Consider the following 20757-nt stretch of genomic DNA (forward strand, 5'->3'; position numbering starts at 1 on the left):
GGTAAATATCTTGCATGCCTTTGTAAAGGAGTGCAGTTCTTCAGAATGATAGTGTCTCGATAAAGTGACCTCTCAGCTCTTTAAACATGACAAGACTCCATTCTCAGCTCCATTGGATTTTATAGGTTAACTTGAATCTGCTGCTCAGGAACGCATGTGGCTGCTGCATTTGTTTTTGTTGAAAGACATTCCATGTGTTTACCTTTGTGGGGTGACAGAAGGGTGTCAAAACTGCATGCGAGTGTGTTTTTGCTTCAGGCCTCTCGCATCCCTGTGACAGTGTGGGAAAACTCCACTGCTCCAGAAACTGGGAGATTGTCCCTACAGAGATCCAAAGCCGATGTTGTTAAACTGTGGGTCAGGACCCGGAACACAAACACAGACAGTGGAGAATTTTGACCCCAAGAGGTGAATGCAGCATGCATAAACACAAACTCCTGATCAATATTGCGTAGCCTGGGACGATAGCCATGGAAAAAAATGATTATGTGGCATTAAGGGAATTCCATCCAAATACACAAGAGGGACTTTAATTATCCTTATAGGATATCATACATTATGAGAAATGTAAACAAGGACACACACTTGAACTTCCTGTCATGCTGACTAACTCTCAAACTTTTAGTTCTTTTGACCTCTCCCAGTTTCATCACCCTCATGTGACATAGCTTCTCTGCCCACAACAGTTTGACTACATGGCTGCTACATGTGTCATACTGTCTCTGTACTCCTCCAGTGATGTAATCACTGGTAATGTCCCTGAACACCCTCTGGTTTGATTCAGAAAAGAGTAATTCTATGGAAATTCACCCCCCCCCCAAAAAAAACCCAAAAAACAAACAACCAACCAAACAAAAAAAAACCCAAAATGAATTAAACAAGAATGAAGTAGTTGCGTGTTGCTGCTATTATTGTTGCACTCACTCAAAGATTAAAACAATTGATGCAAAAAATAGCATGGCACCTCCCCTTCCTAATGCTTTGACTAATATTTTGAGAGGTTAACCAGAGGTGATTTAGCCAAAAATACACACAGAAGCCTACAGGATGTTATACAATAATAGTTGAAATGGCATTTTCTGTTTTTGTGTAGCAGCATTAAAATGCACTGCCAAAGGCAATGTCGGCAGGATTTCTGAAAAACGTACATATAGTCTCCAAAGTTGATAAGCATGACTTGAAAGATGCTGTCTATTCCTTTTTATATATATAAAAAAAATTGACAGCAATGATAAAGTGAGAGAGCTGATTTGAATTGGTATTAGCAGCGATGTGAAAAGTCAGTCTTTGGTGCCACCTAGTGGACAACAGAGCAGTTTATGCTGCAGATGAATTCAGATGTGAGCACCAGTGACTGCTGAGGCTTGAGGCATGGTTTATGTTTAATAAGAGATCAGAAGATCTTGGCATACATACTGTACTCCCTGGTCTGCATGCTTGTGTGTGTGTGTGTGCGTGTAAGAGAAGTTTCATCACCACACTCTTGTCATACTGTGTGTCTGACTAATTGTCATTGTGATCTTTGTGTTATTGCTGCAACGTGCTGGAGCAGTTATTCAGTGAATCAATTTGTTGATTGACAGAAACCCCCCCCCCCAAAAAAAAACAAAAAAACAAAACAGTAAAAATAGATGGCATGTGTAGTAACTGATAATAAAGAGTCACTGGTTCCAGCTTCTCAAATATAAGGATTTTATGTAGTTTTAGATTGAATATCTTTGGGATAACTGTTGGTCAGAGAAAATGAGCAAATTAAAGTTGTCACTTAAGGCTCATGGAAATTGTGATTAATTGTGACTATTTTCCAACGTGTTATAGAGTTAAGGATTATTAAATTAAATGAAAAAACGATCAAGAGATTAATTGATTGCTGCAAGTAACAATTATTTTCATTATCAGTTAATCTACCAATTATTTTCTCCATTAGTTGATTAATTGTCTGTTCTATAAAATGTCAAAAATGGTGACTAATGTCCCTCACACTTTCCTCAAGCCCAAGTGTGTGTGACCGTGTGTTAAAACGACTTTGTCTGATTAATGGTCCAAAACCCACAGATAATAAGATAATTAATTAGAAAATAGGAGGATCCTCACAATTTAGAAGCTAGAACTAGGGAATGTTTGAGACTTTTGCCTTAAAAATTACTTAAACAATCAATTATCAAAATAGTTGCTTTTCTGTCGATCAACTAAACTATTAATTGATCTGTTGTATTGATAATAAAATGAATTATTAACCGCATCCCTAGTTATTTTCTTCATCGTTATCAGCTTATGCTTGGAAAATAAAAAGAAATGTTTAATGTTTTATGCACATCCACCAGAGGGCAGTATGCTTTTTGAAATAAAAAGGGCCCTTGCTGTTTACAAGAATTATCCTTGCAAATATTGAGTCGTAATATAAGTTCCACCTTGTAAGAAGCTGCTCTGAGGTATTCACAGAAAGATATAGAAATAAGGCTGGTGTTGATGTTCAGCGGTTGAAAAGTGTGCACAGTCACAGAACTCGACAGAGCCACATCGCACTGTGTCTGTCTTCATTCATATTGATTGGGGGACTTTGTGCTTTCTCAAGGCAGTTAATTCAACAAATGTAGTATAATAGATGAATCTGACCTCTAATTACTGGCTCAGGAGGCCAGTCTCATTAGCTGAATATTGACCAAAGAAATGCAAAGAGGGCAGGCCAGCTGTTTGCTTTGTTCTGAAGACCGCTTTGATGTCAACTGGGCATGAAACAGATTAATTTTTCCGCTTGATTACAGGCAGATTCAATAGGACATACTGTATTCACTTAGACCTGTGACTGTTGTGATTATGCGTGTGTCTGTGTGTGAGCATACTCTGCAATTACTAATTAGAGAAGAAATTTGCTGGGCCTGTGGTTTCAGGGGAAATTAATCTTTGCTAAAATTCATTTTATGCATGCCAGTTGTTGTTTCACTTGCCTCAACATAAACACAGAGGTTATAGGTCAGGGTCTGCTTCTCTACAGCTTAAAAAAATGAAATGAAAGTGAAAAAAGTCACAGTGTTAGAATTAAAAATGGAGTTGTTGCAATAAACTGCAAGTGCTGTGGGTTGCCATTAAGTGATCTGGCTTAAGAGAAAAGCTGCAACACTGGTCATTAATTAGAGGTTGGCATAGAAACGCTCACCAGAGCAAAGCAAATAACAAGGATCAAGTGGCCGTATCTCAGTCTCTAATATGGTTTAATGCCCCCACAGCATCTCCTGTGCCTATGAAAAGCCAAGCTGGAATGTGGATGTTGTTTAGCCATTATGACACCTTAAAGGTGATTTGGGCTCAGTTAGACTAATTAGGTTTCACCCAGAAGTGGACAATATGCAGGGTCTCGTTTTACTAACACAACCGCCATTTTTTAGGGTGTTACATAGACGGAAAGGAATATCAGAAAATACAGAATATCACAAAAGGACTTAACAGACTCATTCATTTTTTAGGATTTTGAAAACATTCAATTCTTCTGAAACTTTTTGAGACAACAAGTGGAGCTTAAGGTTCACTTACTGGCCCTTTCCAAAGCTTTCAACTCTCATCTTCATCAGTCTTATGTAGCTTTCATTTGTCTCACTGAACAATGTACTAATAATATTTTTGAATGTTATAATTTATAATTGTGTTCAAAGTTTTTTTTTTTTTAATAATTTGAACATTGCAGGAAAAGTGAGAAGAAAAAAAACTTTTCAGTTCATATTATAATATCACCTCATATGTTGTAGTTCTTGCGTTTTGCCCACTTCAAAACAGAAGGTAGATGCAGAAGCTCTCTCGAGACTTTTATTTGTGCTACTTGTATTTAGTTTACATTGTTCACCGTTTTACTGACATAACCTTCTTAAAATACTTTATAGCAACAACTGCACAGTTTAATAAGGCCACTGGGACTGGAAAAGTTCTGCACTGTTTCCTGACTTCACCCAGGAAGCACAAGTTGTCTATTTGTAATAATAAAATTAATGGAGCACTATCTCTTGATATAAACATCACTTTGTCTTTTAGCAAAAGTACCTCTCCTTAACCTTGATCGACTTAACACACTGAGAATTGATTGTGTCTTGTTGAAATTGGGATCACTTTGGGATTAGACCAACGTGATGTTGACGTTGAAAAAGGGGCTTCAGTGGCTGATTTTCACCTTCTGTGTATTAGTTCCTAACCAAAACACGAGACCTTATTTGAGCGTTGTCAGACATTGTTTACACATTGAACAGGCTCCCAGAGGAGGATCGATTGAAACCTTGTATACCAGTGTCTCCTCGGGCTTTGTGTGTTTAGAGCGGACTCTCTGATAACATCTCCTTTCTTGCTGTTGGGTTGTGATGGGCCAGTTGCCTCATAACCTAATATGGGGTACCCTCTGCATTAGGCAGAGATCTCTGAGTCTCTGTCTTTTCCCCCCACTATTGTCTCTCTTACTTCTGTATCTCTCCCTCCCATCTTTTTTTCTATCTCTTTCTCTCTACCTCCTCCTTTTCGCTTGCTTCTCTCTCTCTCTCTCTCTCCCTCTCTCTCTTCCTCTCTCGCTCTCTCTCTCTCTCTCTCTCCCTCTCTCTCTCTCTCTCGCTCACTCGTTCTTTCTTTCGCTCAAGCCTCCTCTCTCAGTTCTCTAAGTGTACACACACTAAGAGGGATTAGAGCTTGGTGGTTTTTCTTCCATTCTCCTCAATATTTCAGTCTTTTCTGTGCTACAGTAAGTAAACTGTTTACTGCTGTTTACTACGAGCTCTTGTTGCACTTAGCGAAAAACTTTCAGCTTCAAGCATCTTTTTCATTCATTGCGTTTTGTGGCTGTAATGAACTCCACTTTGTGATTTACATTCCAGTGTGACCATTATTACACAGATGGGATTTGCGCTTGTTGATTAAGTTGAATGTCTTGTGCGGAGTTGAACAGAGGGAGAGTGTTTGACAGTGCAGTGCTGTCAAAGTACGTCTGAACTTACCTGCTGTGGTGTGACAAGTATAAAAACCAAGATTTCTCAGCGCGCACATTATCGCACCTCTGTTCTGTCGTGATTTAACAGAGAGGAAATAAAGTTTGACATTTATAGTTTTTGGAAAATGTAACATAACTGGAAGAAGGTAGGTCAAGGAACAGTTTCAAATCAAAAAGGGCGGAAAAAATGCTGTTGGTGAACAGGGGGCTATTAAGTGTTGTAGCAGTAATCTTTATTATGTGAATCTGTAGAACAGCAAATGCATTCATCCAAAATCAGCTTGCACATCTTTAAGACTGTATATGTCTGCATGTAGCACCAGGACAATTTTTTTTGTCCAGGAGTTTCATAAGTGAAAAACATTCATCAGGCTTATCTCCTGGTGTCTGAGCAGGGCTGTGTGCTGTTATGTGTTAGAGTGTAGCTGCTCACTGTAGTATGACATCATGAGAACTGTAAGTGGGGGAGTGTGGTGGTGTGGAGGAGTCCCACTGGGTGCTCTGGGTAATGGGTTCCAGGTTGTTTTGGCCTTTGCGATGACCCTGCTTTTTTGCTCTCTCCGACTCTCTCTCCAATTCCTCCATCATATATATTTTTTCTGCTATATTTCCTCTGCCATCTCTTCCTTTTTCATCTATTTCATTTAAAAAAAAAAATCTTATTCATGCCTTTCTCTCTTAGACCTAAATCTTATCTTATCTACATTGCAGGGATTATGAAGAGAGGGATTGTAACAGTACAAACCTGAACTCATGGCCTCCTATTCTCATGTCTCCACTCTGTTGGCTTGGCTGCATAGAAACTGTGTGCAGTAAAACAGAATTCTTACATGTTGTTTATCATAAGTTTGACTCTGAAATGAGGTCATCAGCATGGGGCTCAAGTTACGTTTCTTAATCAAGCTTAATTTGTTGTCCTCATCTCCTGAATTGTTGTGGTGCTGCTGGTGAGCAACATCAAGTGAAACCTATGAACGCGATACTCAGTGAAGATACAAGTTTCCTTTAACCTCACCTTTATCTTATGCGTATTTAGGATGATCTCATTAAGAACCACGTACTGTGATTTTTAATTTGTTGTAATTGTAATAATGACATTAATGGATAATACTAATTATATCTATTTAATATTGCTATGTAACTTCCTCAAAAGTATTCCTCAACATTATCTTCTGACATGATGACCTGGGATCTCACAAGTGTGACCAAACACAGCTTGTCATTCTCTTTCTACCCTCTATTTACTCTCGACAAATTTGATTATTCAGTTCCTTCCTGTAAACCCGTTTTTTCTGTTGCACTTTCTTCGTGTTCTCTGTTGCTTTTTTTCTTTCTTTTTTTCTTGCTAACCTGCAAAAGTAGCTTGTCTTTATCTAACGCTGCTTATCTCATCTACAACAGCATGCAGTATGTTGTCAATGTTGTGTGTAGTATTTCAGTTCATGGTTAACTTCTCTATTTGAGTTTATGATAAATAGCAATTATTTTTCATTTATTTTATTTCTTTCTTTGCCCATCACAGTTTTCCACTGCTCTTGACCTGACTTCTGTGTGACAAACACACACATGCACACAAAGTACACACAATAATGCCCTAAGCTTGTTAAAGGTGTGAGGCGGTGTTGGGAGGTGGGTCTAGCTCTTGGATCTTTGGTGAAACAGCTCCTTGTGAAATTCAACAGGGGATTATGATTCTAGTCACCCTTGGCCTCCCTCTCCATTTCCTCTGTTATGCTCCCCAGTGTTTTTCTCTCCTCACCTTCTTGTTTGTCTCTGCTGCTGCACTGTCCTTTTTCATCTCCTTTCTCCTCCGCTCCCTCATCCGTCATTTTTTTCCTCCGTCCTCTCTCCTTGATTCTTCCTGCTTTCTATTGAACCTTTATTCCTGTTTTGGCAAACCGTCCTCAAACCTCGCTGATCTCTTTTATAATTGTTTTTTTTCTTTCTATCATTCCAACTTTTTCTACTTCTGTCGCTCACTCATTAATTCTCTTCATCCTCTCCCTCATTCCCTTATCTTCCCATCATCTTCCTTTCTATTTCCATTCATTTTAGCAGAGTAATTTGAGCATCTATTTTGATTTCCTGTAATTTGACAAAGGGCCTAAATGTACAAGGGTTTAACTATCTGGTTCTGCACAGGCCAACAACTGATACAACTGTGCAACCAGAGAGTCAGATGCTGTATGCATGCCTTTAACCTGATTACATAACTAGGGCCCAGAGCCAGCAGGTCATAAGTGGTGTTATGAGCTAAATTGAATAACACACTGTTACAGCTTTGAAATAAAGATTTAAATGTGTGTTAAATGAATATATGCACCAGTTGAGATTTTGTATCAATCTAGAATGTATATTATCTTTGATTTTGGCCATAATTAAGGGCATTTTCATCTAATGGACAAAGAAAATGCCAAGTGTTCCAGTTATTGGGAATCCCAGAAAAGAAATATCCTAAAAACTTTTGGGGGTTCCCAAATGCCCAAACCCTTGCAACACCCACATTGCATTTTCACTACAGTATTGCATGAGTCTAACCCCCAGAAATGTTATCATCATAATCCACCCACTGAGCCACAGAGGGCCTGGCCTAAGATGTGAGTCACACAAGAGAGGTTTTCTTTCAAGCCTTAGTCTGTAAAGCAACAAAATTGCACTGCAGTTGCGTGATAACCGAATGCATTTTAGTTTTCACACCCATTTTTCTTCAGTTCAGGTATTTCTTTTGCATCGTATCTGTGTCATGTTTTGTCTTCTTTGTCTTCTGTCAGTCATTTCCTCTGTGTCCACTGGAGCGGATGTTGCTGTCAGTCCAGTTCTCACTGTACGTGTTGATGCGCTGTAAACATCTCTTGTCTCCAGCTCCATCTTTTTAATGTGGCTGGCAATGCTGAATCTCTCAGAGAGACAACGCTTTGTAACCTAAGGGCCAAGGCAATGCATTGATAATCAGCTATGAAATATCAGTCAAGGATCAGGATTGTTTGTTTGTTGTTTTGTTACTTTAAAAAAAAAAAAAAAAGACGTCAGGTTTGCTCAGAAATGTGTGTTTAATGTGTGAGCAACTTTGACTGTATATGGTTTATGTTCATGTCGAAATGTGCTGCAGATGCTTGATTGTTTGTGTGAACGCATTGCTCTGCATTGCAAATACTCAGACATCAGGCTCCTCTAGTCTAAGCAACACTGACTCTTCAAAAGAGGGACTAGTAGACGAGTAGTACGTGGACCACCTACACACACATAGAGGATATTCTCATACCCGCAGATAAAAATCTGCATCATCAAAAGTACATGAATACACGGACCATACAGTAAATACACAACCTTTATGAATACACATGAAAAAACTGTATACATATAGAATCTGTTTCTGTGTACACATCATTATACACAACCTTTTTTTTTTTTTTTTGCCTGTGAGCTCATACACTCACAACTGAGCACAGCGCTCACCCATCCAGCAGTGAGACAGTCCAGGCTCAGGCTGCGGGAAGGCAAACATTACCTTGTGGAGACAGAAACAGCAGAAAAGGTCAGAGCAGAACAGGACGGTGCTTAGTCTGTTTTTGAGTGATGCAAACCAGGATTAAGAGTAGCTGGGGATGAGATGAGTGGTGTGCTATGTGTGTGTGTGTGTAGTAAACAACAAAACACACACAGAAATAAAAACCAGTGATCGCAGAGCGGGCAGCAAATTTGAAGCACCTTTTCACATGTTTGGCCTCGGAGGTGGGATGTCTCCGTGGCATGTTTGGGTGTGCTTGGTTTATGTCTTTTTGATTCGGTTTACGCTGTCAAGGATGGGTGGGGTTAAGAGTGTCCGGACATGCTGAGATACCAGAGCTGCTGAACATACCTGGCTCCTCACCGAGTTTTCAAATAGACTAGGTGCAGTTGATTTAAACGTGCCTGTCGCGTTGGGTGGGCAGGGTGCACATTTTCTTCATTTCCCACCACAGAGCTTTGTCGGCTCCATTTTCACTGCGTTAAAGCAAACACGCAGTCCAAGCGGTATGAAGGATTTTAGGAATATGGAGCTTTCTCAGACCTAAATCTTCTAGTGATTTACATAATTTACAGAATGAAGCATGGGGAAGATTCAGCTGAGTTCCACTGAGTTCTTATTGCTCTGCAAAAATCATTTTAGTCAGGCAGAAACATTGGAGAGTAATGTGCAGGAGAGGTGATTATATGATCACTGCTGTGATAAATGGTGGCTTCATTTTCCTGATGAGTTGATGAAATTGCTCTTACTTTAAAAGAGCAAACCTGATCTCCAAGTGTCCTTTAATGTTTGCCTGCTAATCTTTGCTGTTAATGGTGTATGCTATAAGCTGGAAAGACATTTTATGGGATGAGGAAATGAATAGGAAATTGCGCCACATCCTACAGCTTCTTCATGATGTTGTGAACCTTTTTTTACATGCTCTTTTGCATCAAACTTATTGTGATTTTAGTTTGATGTATCATGAAATGAGGCACTTTTCTACAGCGAGTTTTGTTGTCTGTTTTTCAGATAATAATAATAATAATAATAATAATAACGATGATGATGAATTAAAAAATGCAAGTCGTAAAATAAATTTTGAAGACCAAAATAAACAATACTCTGACAATTGGCAAATGTCTTTAAGATGAAAGTCTGCTTGTTCTGTGAAGGAAGGGTTAAGACTGACGTCTCTCCCAGTGACCTCAGACCAGAATAACAGAGTTCTTTTAACATTAACCACCCCTCCCCCCGGTTAACCTCAGCTAACCTCGACCCTCCATGATGCTTCTAAAAGTAGATTTCAGCCAAAATGATGTATTTCTTCTCCTTGAATGTCAGCTTCGTGGTAGAGTATAGCGGGGGATGGCAGCCCAGCAGGGTACAAAAGCAGTGATTAGTGTAATCCCATTTGAGCACTTGTGTTCATTTAATTCATGATACCAATACCAGATTAAAGTTTGTGTCCTGGCAATGGCAATAGTGGGAGAGGGATTGTATAGGTATAGACGCACACCGCATTTCTCAGACAGCTGGGCTATATTGTATTGCGGGACCTCTGCCTTGGAATACTGGAGAATATTGAAGAGTGTGTGAAGAGGGGGGTGTATTATGTGTCTGTGTGATTGAGAGAGGGAGAGTGTTAGTGTGTTGTGATGGTGTCAGTGTGGGAGTGTGTGTGTGTGTGTGTGTGTGTGTGTGGTTGGTCGCAGTCATCAAAGTAAAGAGGTCAAGATGTGGGTGGTTAGATTTCAGGGAGACAGCTCCAGCCCATAGATACTGTATACGTCTGGTATGAGATGCATAACGGCACGGGCATGAGTCAGAGTGTGTTCGCATGTCTGCATTTTAGCATGCGTATGGATATGGCTTTGTGTGTGTGCATTCCAGCTCAAAGTTCAGTAGATCTGTGTGGTGCCCCTTGCTAATCCTTTCCCAGAATGGCTGTTGCCAGGCAGAGAAATTACCCAATAGAGCGCCAATGGGCCTTAATGGCAGACTCATTCATAACTGTAAGTTACCTGGACTGATTGTCAGTAACATAAAAGTCAATGTAACTTTATATTGGTGTTTGGTGACTTTACAATTATGTTATTTTCTTTTAATTCATGGCTTGGTGGACATCCCGTAAGTTTGAATCGTGTCCTTGAGAAAGACAACCTCCTCTATAAACTCTTCAGGTGTAAGCAAGCTTTGAACAAACAAACACATGGGATACGTCATTGAACCGCACTGACAGTCAGATTGGTGATGTCATTTTGGAATTCAAAGGTGAGAGAGGAAACTGTCTAAGTTGTTAACAGGAACAAATGTTTCAGGAAGGCATTATTTCTAGTAAGAAAAGTGTTGCATACTCTGTCTGAGGCAAACGGTTACCTCAATGTTTTGTAAGCCTCCAGCAGTTGGGAAATACGAGTTGGGATATTATAACTGCCGTCAAAACTTATGTGTGTATGCTGTATATAGTAAAGGGAGCATAATACTTAGGTTCAATTTGTGCACAATGTCCTAAAACACAGATCAAATTGTTTGTATGCAATTATTATTGTTACATTGATTAGCAAAACAGACTTTGACTGTCTATTATACAGTGTTCAATTTGCAAGAGGAGTCAATTTTTCAATCAGTGCAGCTGCCTCTAGCAGTTATAATTTACCTTCATTCAGCTTAAGCCATTTGCATTTCCTGTGCCGACACAGTGTAACATGAGATACAAGGCTGCATTAGTGGCAGTTGACTCACGCAGCCATAGTTCTGCTAACTGGCTGAATGGTGAGATCAGTGGTATTGTAACTTACTAGGAAGAAGAGCATGGTGAACCTGTACTTATGTAGCTAAGCTGAAATGCAATTATCACACCCATGCCGGACGTGACTGCAGCTACAAAGCAGTACTTTCTGTCCTTCTGCCTGCCTTGATTATAATGGTGTTTTTTTAAATTGAGATTAAAAAAGTATCAGCGAAAATGAAAATGAACAATACGGTTGATTTATTTAATTATTTTCCCTTTAATGGATGTTAAAGCCAGCTAATAGCTTGTTTACTCACTCCCTCAATCCCCCACTCACCCCATCACTCACTCCTTCATTCCCTTGTGCCTTTAAGAGTAAATTTCCATTCTGTCTTTGTTATTTATGGATTCACTTGTCTTGGGACATCTGTGAAACCTGAGAATCAGATCAAAGAAAAACATCTGAAACTTCTCCCATCATAGATTAAAAAATAAATAAAATATTGTGTATGTATATGGACATACAGCACTGCTGTAATGTGCATGCGTTTTTTTCATTTTGAATGAAAGTCGATCCGTATGTCCATGTGTTTGCCTGGGGTTTGAAGATGGGTTTGTTTTTGTGTGTGTGTGTGTGTGTGTGTGTGTGTGTGTGTGTGTTTGTTTGTGTGTGGAGACATGGAGACAGCTGCTCTGTGTCCATCAAAAGCAGCACTACATACCCTACAGTGCCCTTTGTAGTCAGGACTTCTTTTACCCACACACTCTCACACACTTTTCATGCTCCATTAGTCAACACCATCAGTCAACTTTCAAACTGCAGGTCTGTGTGTTACAGTAGAACTAACATTGTTTAACCTTTACAGTCTGATGAGATAGTATCCTTTTTCAAATGTCATCATGTTGAGAAAGAAAAGAAAACAAGGGATCTTACAAATATGTCCTTTAAAGTCAATTTCTTGACTTTAAAGGACATATTTGTAAGATTTGCTATCACTGCATAGCCAACATTAGCATTAACAGCTGTTTACTTACCAATCTAGAAGAAACGTCACAAGTTCATCATCAAATTTCATTCATTTACTGCCGTCTCCACTGATGGAAAGAGACGCCAATGTTAACTCTCGCCTCTATCATGTCTTTATTCTACTGAAGTTAGCAGACTAGCCCCGGCCCAACTCGTCACTTTTCGATAGCGACTCACTGTAGCCTCCAATCTGCCCTAAAGATGTCACGCTGCTCAGGGGTTGTATTATAACCTCTATTATAACCTCTATTATAACCACGTTCAGTGGCAGAGAAAACATACAAATAGTAGGTAAAGTAAGTACAGAGATTGGATAACCCGGCCCCATTTTAATAATCATCTCTTTAATAGTCCACAATCATATCCCAGAGGTTTCCACCAGATGCACTGAAGGGGCTCTATTTTTTAATAGTTCGTTTAGGATTCATTGTTTCGTTAAGGCCTTCATGCTGTTGTAGACGACAGCAATACAAAGTAATGAAAATCCCAGGGGAAACTTTCAGTAGTGGTCATTCATCATTGCCAATATACAGTAAGCCATACTTTATCTTTAAACAGCACAAAATGTCAGCTATCATTGACTTTAGTTGAATATGTACAATATGTATGTTGGTTCTGTTGAACCCTGATTTAGATAGTGATCATATCAAGTTGCCTTAATAAAGTGTTCTTTAACTGCCAAAAATGTTAGTTTAACAGGATATAATATAATGAATACGAACCATACAAGGCAAAAATTTCATCACCCATCAACCCAGAAACATTTTCTTAATGGTCCTTTTATCCATTTTTCTTGAGTGCTGCAGAAAACTTCAGTCAATTAGCAGAACGGCTTGTACACAGAGATAGACTCTGTGTACTGAGGTGTTGGTTGGCACAGGCATTGTGGAATAATGATTTATAGACACAAATACAAACCCCATATAAGTTGTTGTTCAAGGCAGTTTGTTGCATTTTATTCCAATGGTGTTTTTAAAGCTTTGATGCTCACTCAGTACAGAAATATTCAAGCACTCAAGCAAAATAGCATTAAAAACTTCTCTACCCAAGATTCCTGGCTTGTTTGTTTATTAGCAACAGGAAAACATAAAATCCAGCCATAATTAACTAAAAACATGGCCATCTAAATGTAGAGTACATAGTAAAGCCATGAGTGTTATGTAAAACTGAGGCCAAGTTGTTGCTTTTAGCTCCCTTTGAATGTGGAAGAATACAGTGTTAACGTAGGAGACTTCATGTCTGTGCAGTGGACGTGCACAGTCTCTGCATGCTGATAGAGCAAGTGAGGTCTTCTACCAGAAATGTGAGTCAGTGAAGGTTCTGGATAAGGAAAGAAAATATCAGAGAAGCTATTAGTCCAAATGGATTTAATCACAATGTTTGATTTCCTAATATCGTTGAAAGTTTCAGCTTTTTAGGAATAAGCTTGTTTCTGGAATGTAGGTCAATATACAGTGTATCTCCCATAATTGGCTTGTTACTGAGAAAGGAGGTGTGTGTGTGTGTGTGTGTGTGTGTGTGTGTGTGTGTGTGTGTGTGTGTGCGCTTTGTGTCTCACCCTTTCTCTGACTCTGGCTCTCTCACTCTACAAACGTGCAGGCTGGTATGTCTCCTCTCCCTGGAGATGGCTCAGATCTGACAACAGCGAGGCCTACACCCCATGCAGGAAACCCATCCCATTAGGAGTCTGAGTTGGCATTGCACTATGTGTGTTTGTGGGTGTGTATGTGTATGTTATGCCACTGCACTGCCAGCCTGTGCCTAATACAAAACAGGACATTTTTTAAAAGAGTGATCACAGATTCACATGTACTTTATATGAGAATAATCCTGTGGGTGTTAGCCTTCACCTACCTCCTTCTTGGCAATAGTGTGAGGCAGTGCTGATCAACACCGTCGATGACAGTTCCGCTCAAGCTGCATTTTCTCATTAAACTTGTATTGTATTCATCCCCTACTCTGTCAGCAGTATTGATTTTATCCGATTTTGTAATATCCATCGCCACTGAAGGGCATTACTGCCCACTTACATTGCCACAAAATGTTGCCTTAATGGTTTTTCTCTGAAATTCGTAGCAGAAGGGCTCATCTGCAGGTTCACCCAAGGACAAAGAACAAGCCACTCGTTTTGGATAAGTGTTTCCTTTTATGTCAAATGGATTTTGTTCCAAGAAGAGTGTGAACGGAAAGAGGAGGAGGCTTTTCTTTAAGGTCAAAACGTTCACTCAGTTAAAACTCCTCAGTGACGTCTCTTCTTTCTGTCTTTACCTTTTGTCTGCTGCTTATTTTCCCTCTCTGTATACCCACATTATCAGTGTGTCTCGCTCAGATGATTTCTGTCTGGATCCGTTTTCCCACCTTTCTTCCTATCTGTTATGTGCCACAGTGGTGTTTCTCTCTATTAATTCTTTCTTTTCACGCTTTGATTTCTGCTCTGTCAAGAGGAAATTGCTTCTGAGAATGACCACAGAAGAGGAGCTGATGACAATGACCTCTGATTCAAATGTTATATAACAGCCTGAAAGGTGAAAAACAGCTCCAGATGAAGTGGATTTTGCCTTGAAGCTTTTGTGTGACTCTTTCATCTCAGTTATTCTGTTCATGCACACTCGAAGGTTGATGGAGTTCAATTGGATTTAAAACTTTTTATGTAATCTCTCAAATTACTGATGAAGTTTTTGTTTGTAGCAAAATGAGACAATCCTGGTGAAAACTAGAGTTTGTGTTTTTCTTGCCACAGGAGTTCTAACTGAACTGAATATTTTTCAATGACTGACAGTTGTGAGGTTGCCAGCACAGCTTTGATGACTTCTCAAACTCTGGTTTTTGCCAGTTTTGCTTCCCACTAAGAGACATGCTTGTCAATTGCTTCCTTTACAGGTTACCAACTGCGTGCAGGACAGAGAAGAAGTCAACCTGATTCATCCCGCCAGAAAGCTACTGCTGTCTTGCCCTGGATGTGTGCGTCTCAGGGAGTCTTGTTGTGCCAGACCTGATCAGAGCTCCTTCCTTAATCCCTGGTGTTGTGATCCCTCTCCGCCACCTGGGTTTGTAGCTATTATGGTTCTTTTTATTGCCTTATATAGTTTTTCCAGTCATGTTAAAAAACTACACCAATCTAAGTAAGTTTGCCCTTTTGGTCCTTGTGCATCATGTGCATCAAGATTTTGTCCTGGAGATGCTGTGAATTTGTCCATTATTAACAGTTCAACATTTAGAAAATTAAGTGAAGGTAGATGATTAACAGCAACTTAAAAGTGGAAAAAAATAATACTGTAATTTATGGTGGCTAAAACAGGCACTTTAGTTAAAAAAAAACAAAAACAGAGTGAGGATATTTTTGTACTGTTGGTCAAACGAAACAAGGTGGCATCACCTGGGCTTTTGGAAATTGTGATGGACATAAATAATAGATAAATAAACAATGGACTTTAACTAAATGATTAATTGATTAGAGAATAACTGTCAGATAAATTGATTTGTTTTCTGAATGTGAGAATGTGAGAGACAAATACAGTCAGTCACTAGAAAGTCTGTCTTAAGACTTGCTTACTCATCGTCTATTGCAAATGCCATCTACAATTACTTAACATACTGTATGTATAGTAGATCATACCAGACATCTTCTAGATACAAATTTTTAAACAGCTCAGAAGTCAATGTAAAGCTTTGATGTTGTATATTTCACAGATGCTCGTTGTGAATGCTTCAAGTGACCAGACAGCCTGCTATTAGGCCTCCTACTGGCTGTTTTGGCCTGTTAACAAAAGCAAAGGCAGGCAAACACTTCACAGTACGTAGACACTGGGCATGATTTTCTTCCTCTTGACACTTCATTTCTAGGTTTTATCGTTCTTGTGGCCAGAGGACATCGGTGTGTTCCCTCCTGACCGGAGCCCTACTAGAGGCCACAACCGCTCTTGGTGCGCGCTCTGCCCTGCCCTACCCTTTGCCCCAGGGTCCCAACAGCCACGCTGTGCTGAAAGGTGGGTGTGTATGGAAAAGGTTTTGTTTATTTGTTTGTCTGAGCGCGGAAAACCTTGTGAATTAACGCTGTATTAAACTGATGTGGTCCGTTCTGCCTAGATACTGTTGGTATTTAAGTTTTTCCTGAGTCAGATTCAGAAGCATAGGGCTTGAAATGTAAGCAAGAGTAGTGAAGAGTTAAACTTTCTGTTTAGTTGTGTTGTATATCATACAACTTTATTGCCCCTAAGGTAAACTTTTGTTCCAGTAATTGTATATAACACAGTTACACAATAAAAATCAACAGTTCCATACTAGATCAGACCAGAGGAGCATTAAATTGGATGGCCAGTGAAGCAGGGACTCTGGGCAGAGGGCCTGTGTCTGTTTGATTCTGAGAAGAAAAGGTTCTCACTATTCCCCTGTGATCCTCTGTTCCACTCTTTTCTCTTCCTCTCTGCTCTTTTCCCACATGGTTCCTTGTCCACAGCGGGTTTTGGGTCGGCAGGAGCACGTCTGTTGTTGATCCCAGTGGTTGCCCTTTCCTTTTTGTCTTTTCTCTTTATTTCTGCTGTTGTCCCTTCTCCCTCCTCTGTACCATCCTCTTCTCTGCGCTCTCACTCTCTCCAGTTCAGACACACACACACACACACACACACACACAATGCTCAAGTGGTGTTAGGAAGAAGAAAAAGCCCCCATGACACCACAGCATCCGCTCAACACTTGGGCGCACACATTCGGTTATTCCTTAACATCTGAAAAGAAGTTATATGCACATCAAACAAACACATAAAAACAAACGTACACACACACACACACACACACACACACGCCTGCTTTTCATTTTCCTTAATATACCACAGGGTAGCAGCTAGCTCTGTCCCTGAAATGCCCTGAGAAAGACATTAAAAGGTCAACTATAAAACTTATTTTCCTTAATGGGACAAGAAAATAAACAAACATGCATTTTATCATGCATAGAGTATGTCATCTCTCTCTATCACTCATACTCTCTCGCTCTCTCTCTCTCTCTTCATATGACTTCATTGTCCAACCAGTTGGGTTGTCGGTCAGTTGCTCAGCTGGTAACTGTCTGTCCACTTCTCTACAATGATGCTACATATGACTTAAATGTAAGCCGATCCTGACATTAATTTCCACTGGCAGTGGGCCAGGGGACAGGCTGTCTCTGGCAAAATCAAGGAGACATACACACACGTGCACACACACACGTGCACACACACACACACACACACACACACACAAGCTCACACAAAACATTCATTTTTATTTTTGTTTCTCTGTGATTTGCTTTATTATTGATTCTGATCATCAAACTTTCATTTTGGCCAGAAAGGAGGCAAAAACCATTCACACACACACGCGCACACACACACACACACACAAACACACACACACAGTGCATATCTTCACCATGACACTGTGTTCTGTTCTAATGGGTGTTACAGGAAACAAAATAGAGCCAGACACGCGCACACATAGCAGCTTACAAGTCTTGGCAGGACTAGGATTTCATAGACACACACACACACACACACACACACACACACACACACACATATGCACAAACACATGCACACATGCACACACAACGACAGCATGAGAGACTCCCTATCTAACTTTGTCTGTCTCTCTAACCTAGTACCAAAGCTATCCGGACACCGAACATTGCATATTAGCATTACCTTCCTAGGCTTAGGTCCATATTCACAGCCACATTGTACGTACACACACACACACACGCACACACACACACACACAGGCAAACCACCTCTGTGTGTCAAAGGCAGGCATGTGCCATTTGAATGATTTGACATTTAGAGTACCAGAAAGCAGCGTCTTGTCTCCAGAGATGATGCTGCCCCTGTTACAGGGGCAGCATCATCTTAAATAAAGACAAGAAACATGTAATGCATGTTTGGTACTGAAACTTGCCGTAAATCTTCATCAAATGTAACACAACTCACACATTTTTCATAAATACGCTATGGCAGGTTTGAGTTTGTCACATGAAACTGGCCATGTTTGAAAGAGACACACAGCTTTAGAAAAGAAGTGTACCACCGCTATCTGTTGACGTGGTCAACCTCTTCTGGAAATCAAAGGGTTTTTTTTATCCTCTCTGGTGAAGGGGGTCATCTTTGTGCCATCTCTACAGAACAGGCTTTTATGCTCTCTCTCTATACGTTTCCTGTCCTCCATCTTTTTGGTCTTCATTCTCCCCTGTAATGAAAATGCAGCTGTCGGGGGAAAGGGGAAAAAAAATAGTGAAACCTGCGTTTTTGCCTCGCTCTTGTTACTTTATTCAAGGATTCTCTGTATCTTTATCTTTAATCTCAGAGCTGTAACTTCTTTTCAGTACCCAATATTCATACTGACACTCTTGTACTACTATTTTGAAATGTTGTGTGTTGTATTCTCTAATAAAACTCTTTCCTCTATCCTGGTAGCAGTTGCATATCACAGGTAAAAGCTCAGCTGGATTTGGAACAGTCTGAGTCTTAAACAGTAAATGTTGTGTTGATGCCAGCAGTTATTTGTAAGAGCAGGTGTTACATTTGACAAATGCTTGATATTATTTATAGTACAACTTTATAGTACAACAAGAGTTTGTCTTGCCATAATTATGACATACTAAGTCACGACTATGACATACAGAGGTATTGATTATGACCAAACATTTCCTATTTTTATTTATTTTTTCTTGTGAATGCAATGTGTTTGAGCATATAATTCCTATTATTAGCCTCATGAAGAATTGATTTTGGGTACAAGACAGTGGCAGAAAAACTGGGGCTGGAGGAGCCACTTAACAAACCTGACCAGTGGCTCTGGCCCAAATGCTTTCATAGATTACCAGGATAATCACCCGGCCACCCTTGGTGTATTCTTAGAGTTTTACTGTGAGTGGTGAGAGGTGGAATGTTTTTCTTTACCTTCTCTACGTTCCACATTCACTGTCACGATCTGAAGCATTTTGCTGGTTACTCTGATGTATGTGAAAGACTTATGTCTTTCTGTAACACGGCAATGATTCGGTTTTAGTGGTATAGGTCAAGAGGACGTTTTGATAAATGACAACTTACAGGTTGAGCTGGCACATGTCTGGGTCAGTGTGACAGGCTTTTGTTGTGAGAGTCAACACCTATAAAGGCAAATAGTGGTACTGGAAAAAAATGCCAACTGGTTAAGACAAGGGTAAGGTCAAGGTGATATGTGTATTTGTGTGTGTGTGTGTGTGTGTGTGTGTGTGTGTGCTGCTGTAACACATGTGGAAGCATACTGAGAAATAGAGAGACCATAAATCATTGCTGAATATGCCCGTAATTAAAGGCAGTTGTTTTTGTTTCATGGAGCTTGTCTTTGTGAAACGTGTGAAGTCCATGTCAGCTCCAACACTGCTGATGTTTGAGGCTTTGAGCACAATATTTGTGAAAATGCACCTTTTAAGTATGTTTTATATAGAGATGGACATGTTCTCAGTTCGCATATGCTCAAGGCTTGCATCTGTTAATGTGTGTGTTCATCAAAGTAACGTAAGTGCATCAATTGAAGCAGTTTTTTCTCCTTTTCTTTACATTTCATAGATCAGAGTCTTAATTGAAAAACTAATCTGCAGTATTTTCAATAGTGAAAATAGTCATGGCAACACTAGAAGAAACCAAAACATCATATTGAATCATTCATTCCTCATGTTATCTAACATATTTTCGCTTGAAGCATTGATCTGAGAAACAAACAAGTAGTAGTAGTAGCAAGGTAAAAAGACACAAATTACATTACAGACACAGTCTAGATATTAAAAAAAAGAAATAATACAAGTTAGGTATTGTCTCTTTCTCAGATTAAATCGAAGGCAACTGGACTTGTATTTGTCTGTGGAAGACGTTTCGCCTCTTATCCAAGCGGCTTCATCAAGTCAGGTATTGGCAAAAAAAAAGGCCAAACATATAGATATAGATATAGATCCTTTATATTTGTGGAGCAGGTGTCACTCATCAAATAATGGCTGTGTGATTTTGGCATTAATTGTTTCACTCCTTCACTGACAAACCATATAATTTGAGTACAATGAACAGCTACTGAAGGCCACTGGGATTTAGCCATATTCATGTGAACTATAAATGTTTAAGTGCTTTTCTTGAGCTCATTTCCTTCATAGCACAATTTACTGTACTGCTGAAAAGGAAGTAGGCAGCTCAGTTATAGGCTGCCATCCTTCCAGCTTGGTAGTGGTCTTTCTTTCCTTTTCACTCTTCCTCTCAGTCGTCATTGTACATTGTGTTGCCTGCTAGCATTTAAGACCCACTGACAGCAGATATGGTGGGGAATCATAGTGAACGGAAGTCACAAGTATTTCAAGAACACACTGTTTACATGACCATAACTGCTAAAAATATTCTGCTGATTGCTCTTATACTGGATCGTGACATTTTTTTCTCTCGTTAATTATCTAAACTTTTCCGTATAAATTGTACAATATTTAGCATTTATGCATTAGATCTGCTGTAATCAAAGATACAGTATTTTGACCAAGATAACAGATGAACAAACCTGCT

General features: G+C 39.7%; 1 protein-coding gene across 6 annotated transcripts in view; it reads left to right on the top strand.

Annotated features, from left to right (window-relative positions):
* plce1 (phospholipase C, epsilon 1) overlaps positions 1–20757 on the top strand; it is an 86284-nt gene that overhangs the window by 14245 nt on the left and 51282 nt on the right. For all 6 annotated transcript variants that reach the window (XM_087179239.1, XM_087179240.1, XM_087179241.1 and 3 more), the window contains exons 6-7: positions 15089–15255; positions 16052–16194. In XM_087179239.1, the coding sequence (XP_087035365.1) occupies positions 15089–15255; positions 16052–16194 (310 nt within the window). The remainder of the gene's footprint in view (positions 1–15088; positions 15256–16051; positions 16195–20757) is intronic.

The sequence above is a fragment of the Seriola lalandi genome, unplaced genomic scaffold, assembly GCF_002814215.2.
Source record: "Seriola lalandi dorsalis isolate HSWRI2012SDOR001 ecotype SW California unplaced genomic scaffold, Sedor1 jcf7180002054801, whole genome shotgun sequence".
Lineage (NCBI taxonomy): Eukaryota > Metazoa > Chordata > Actinopteri > Carangiformes > Carangidae > Seriola > Seriola lalandi.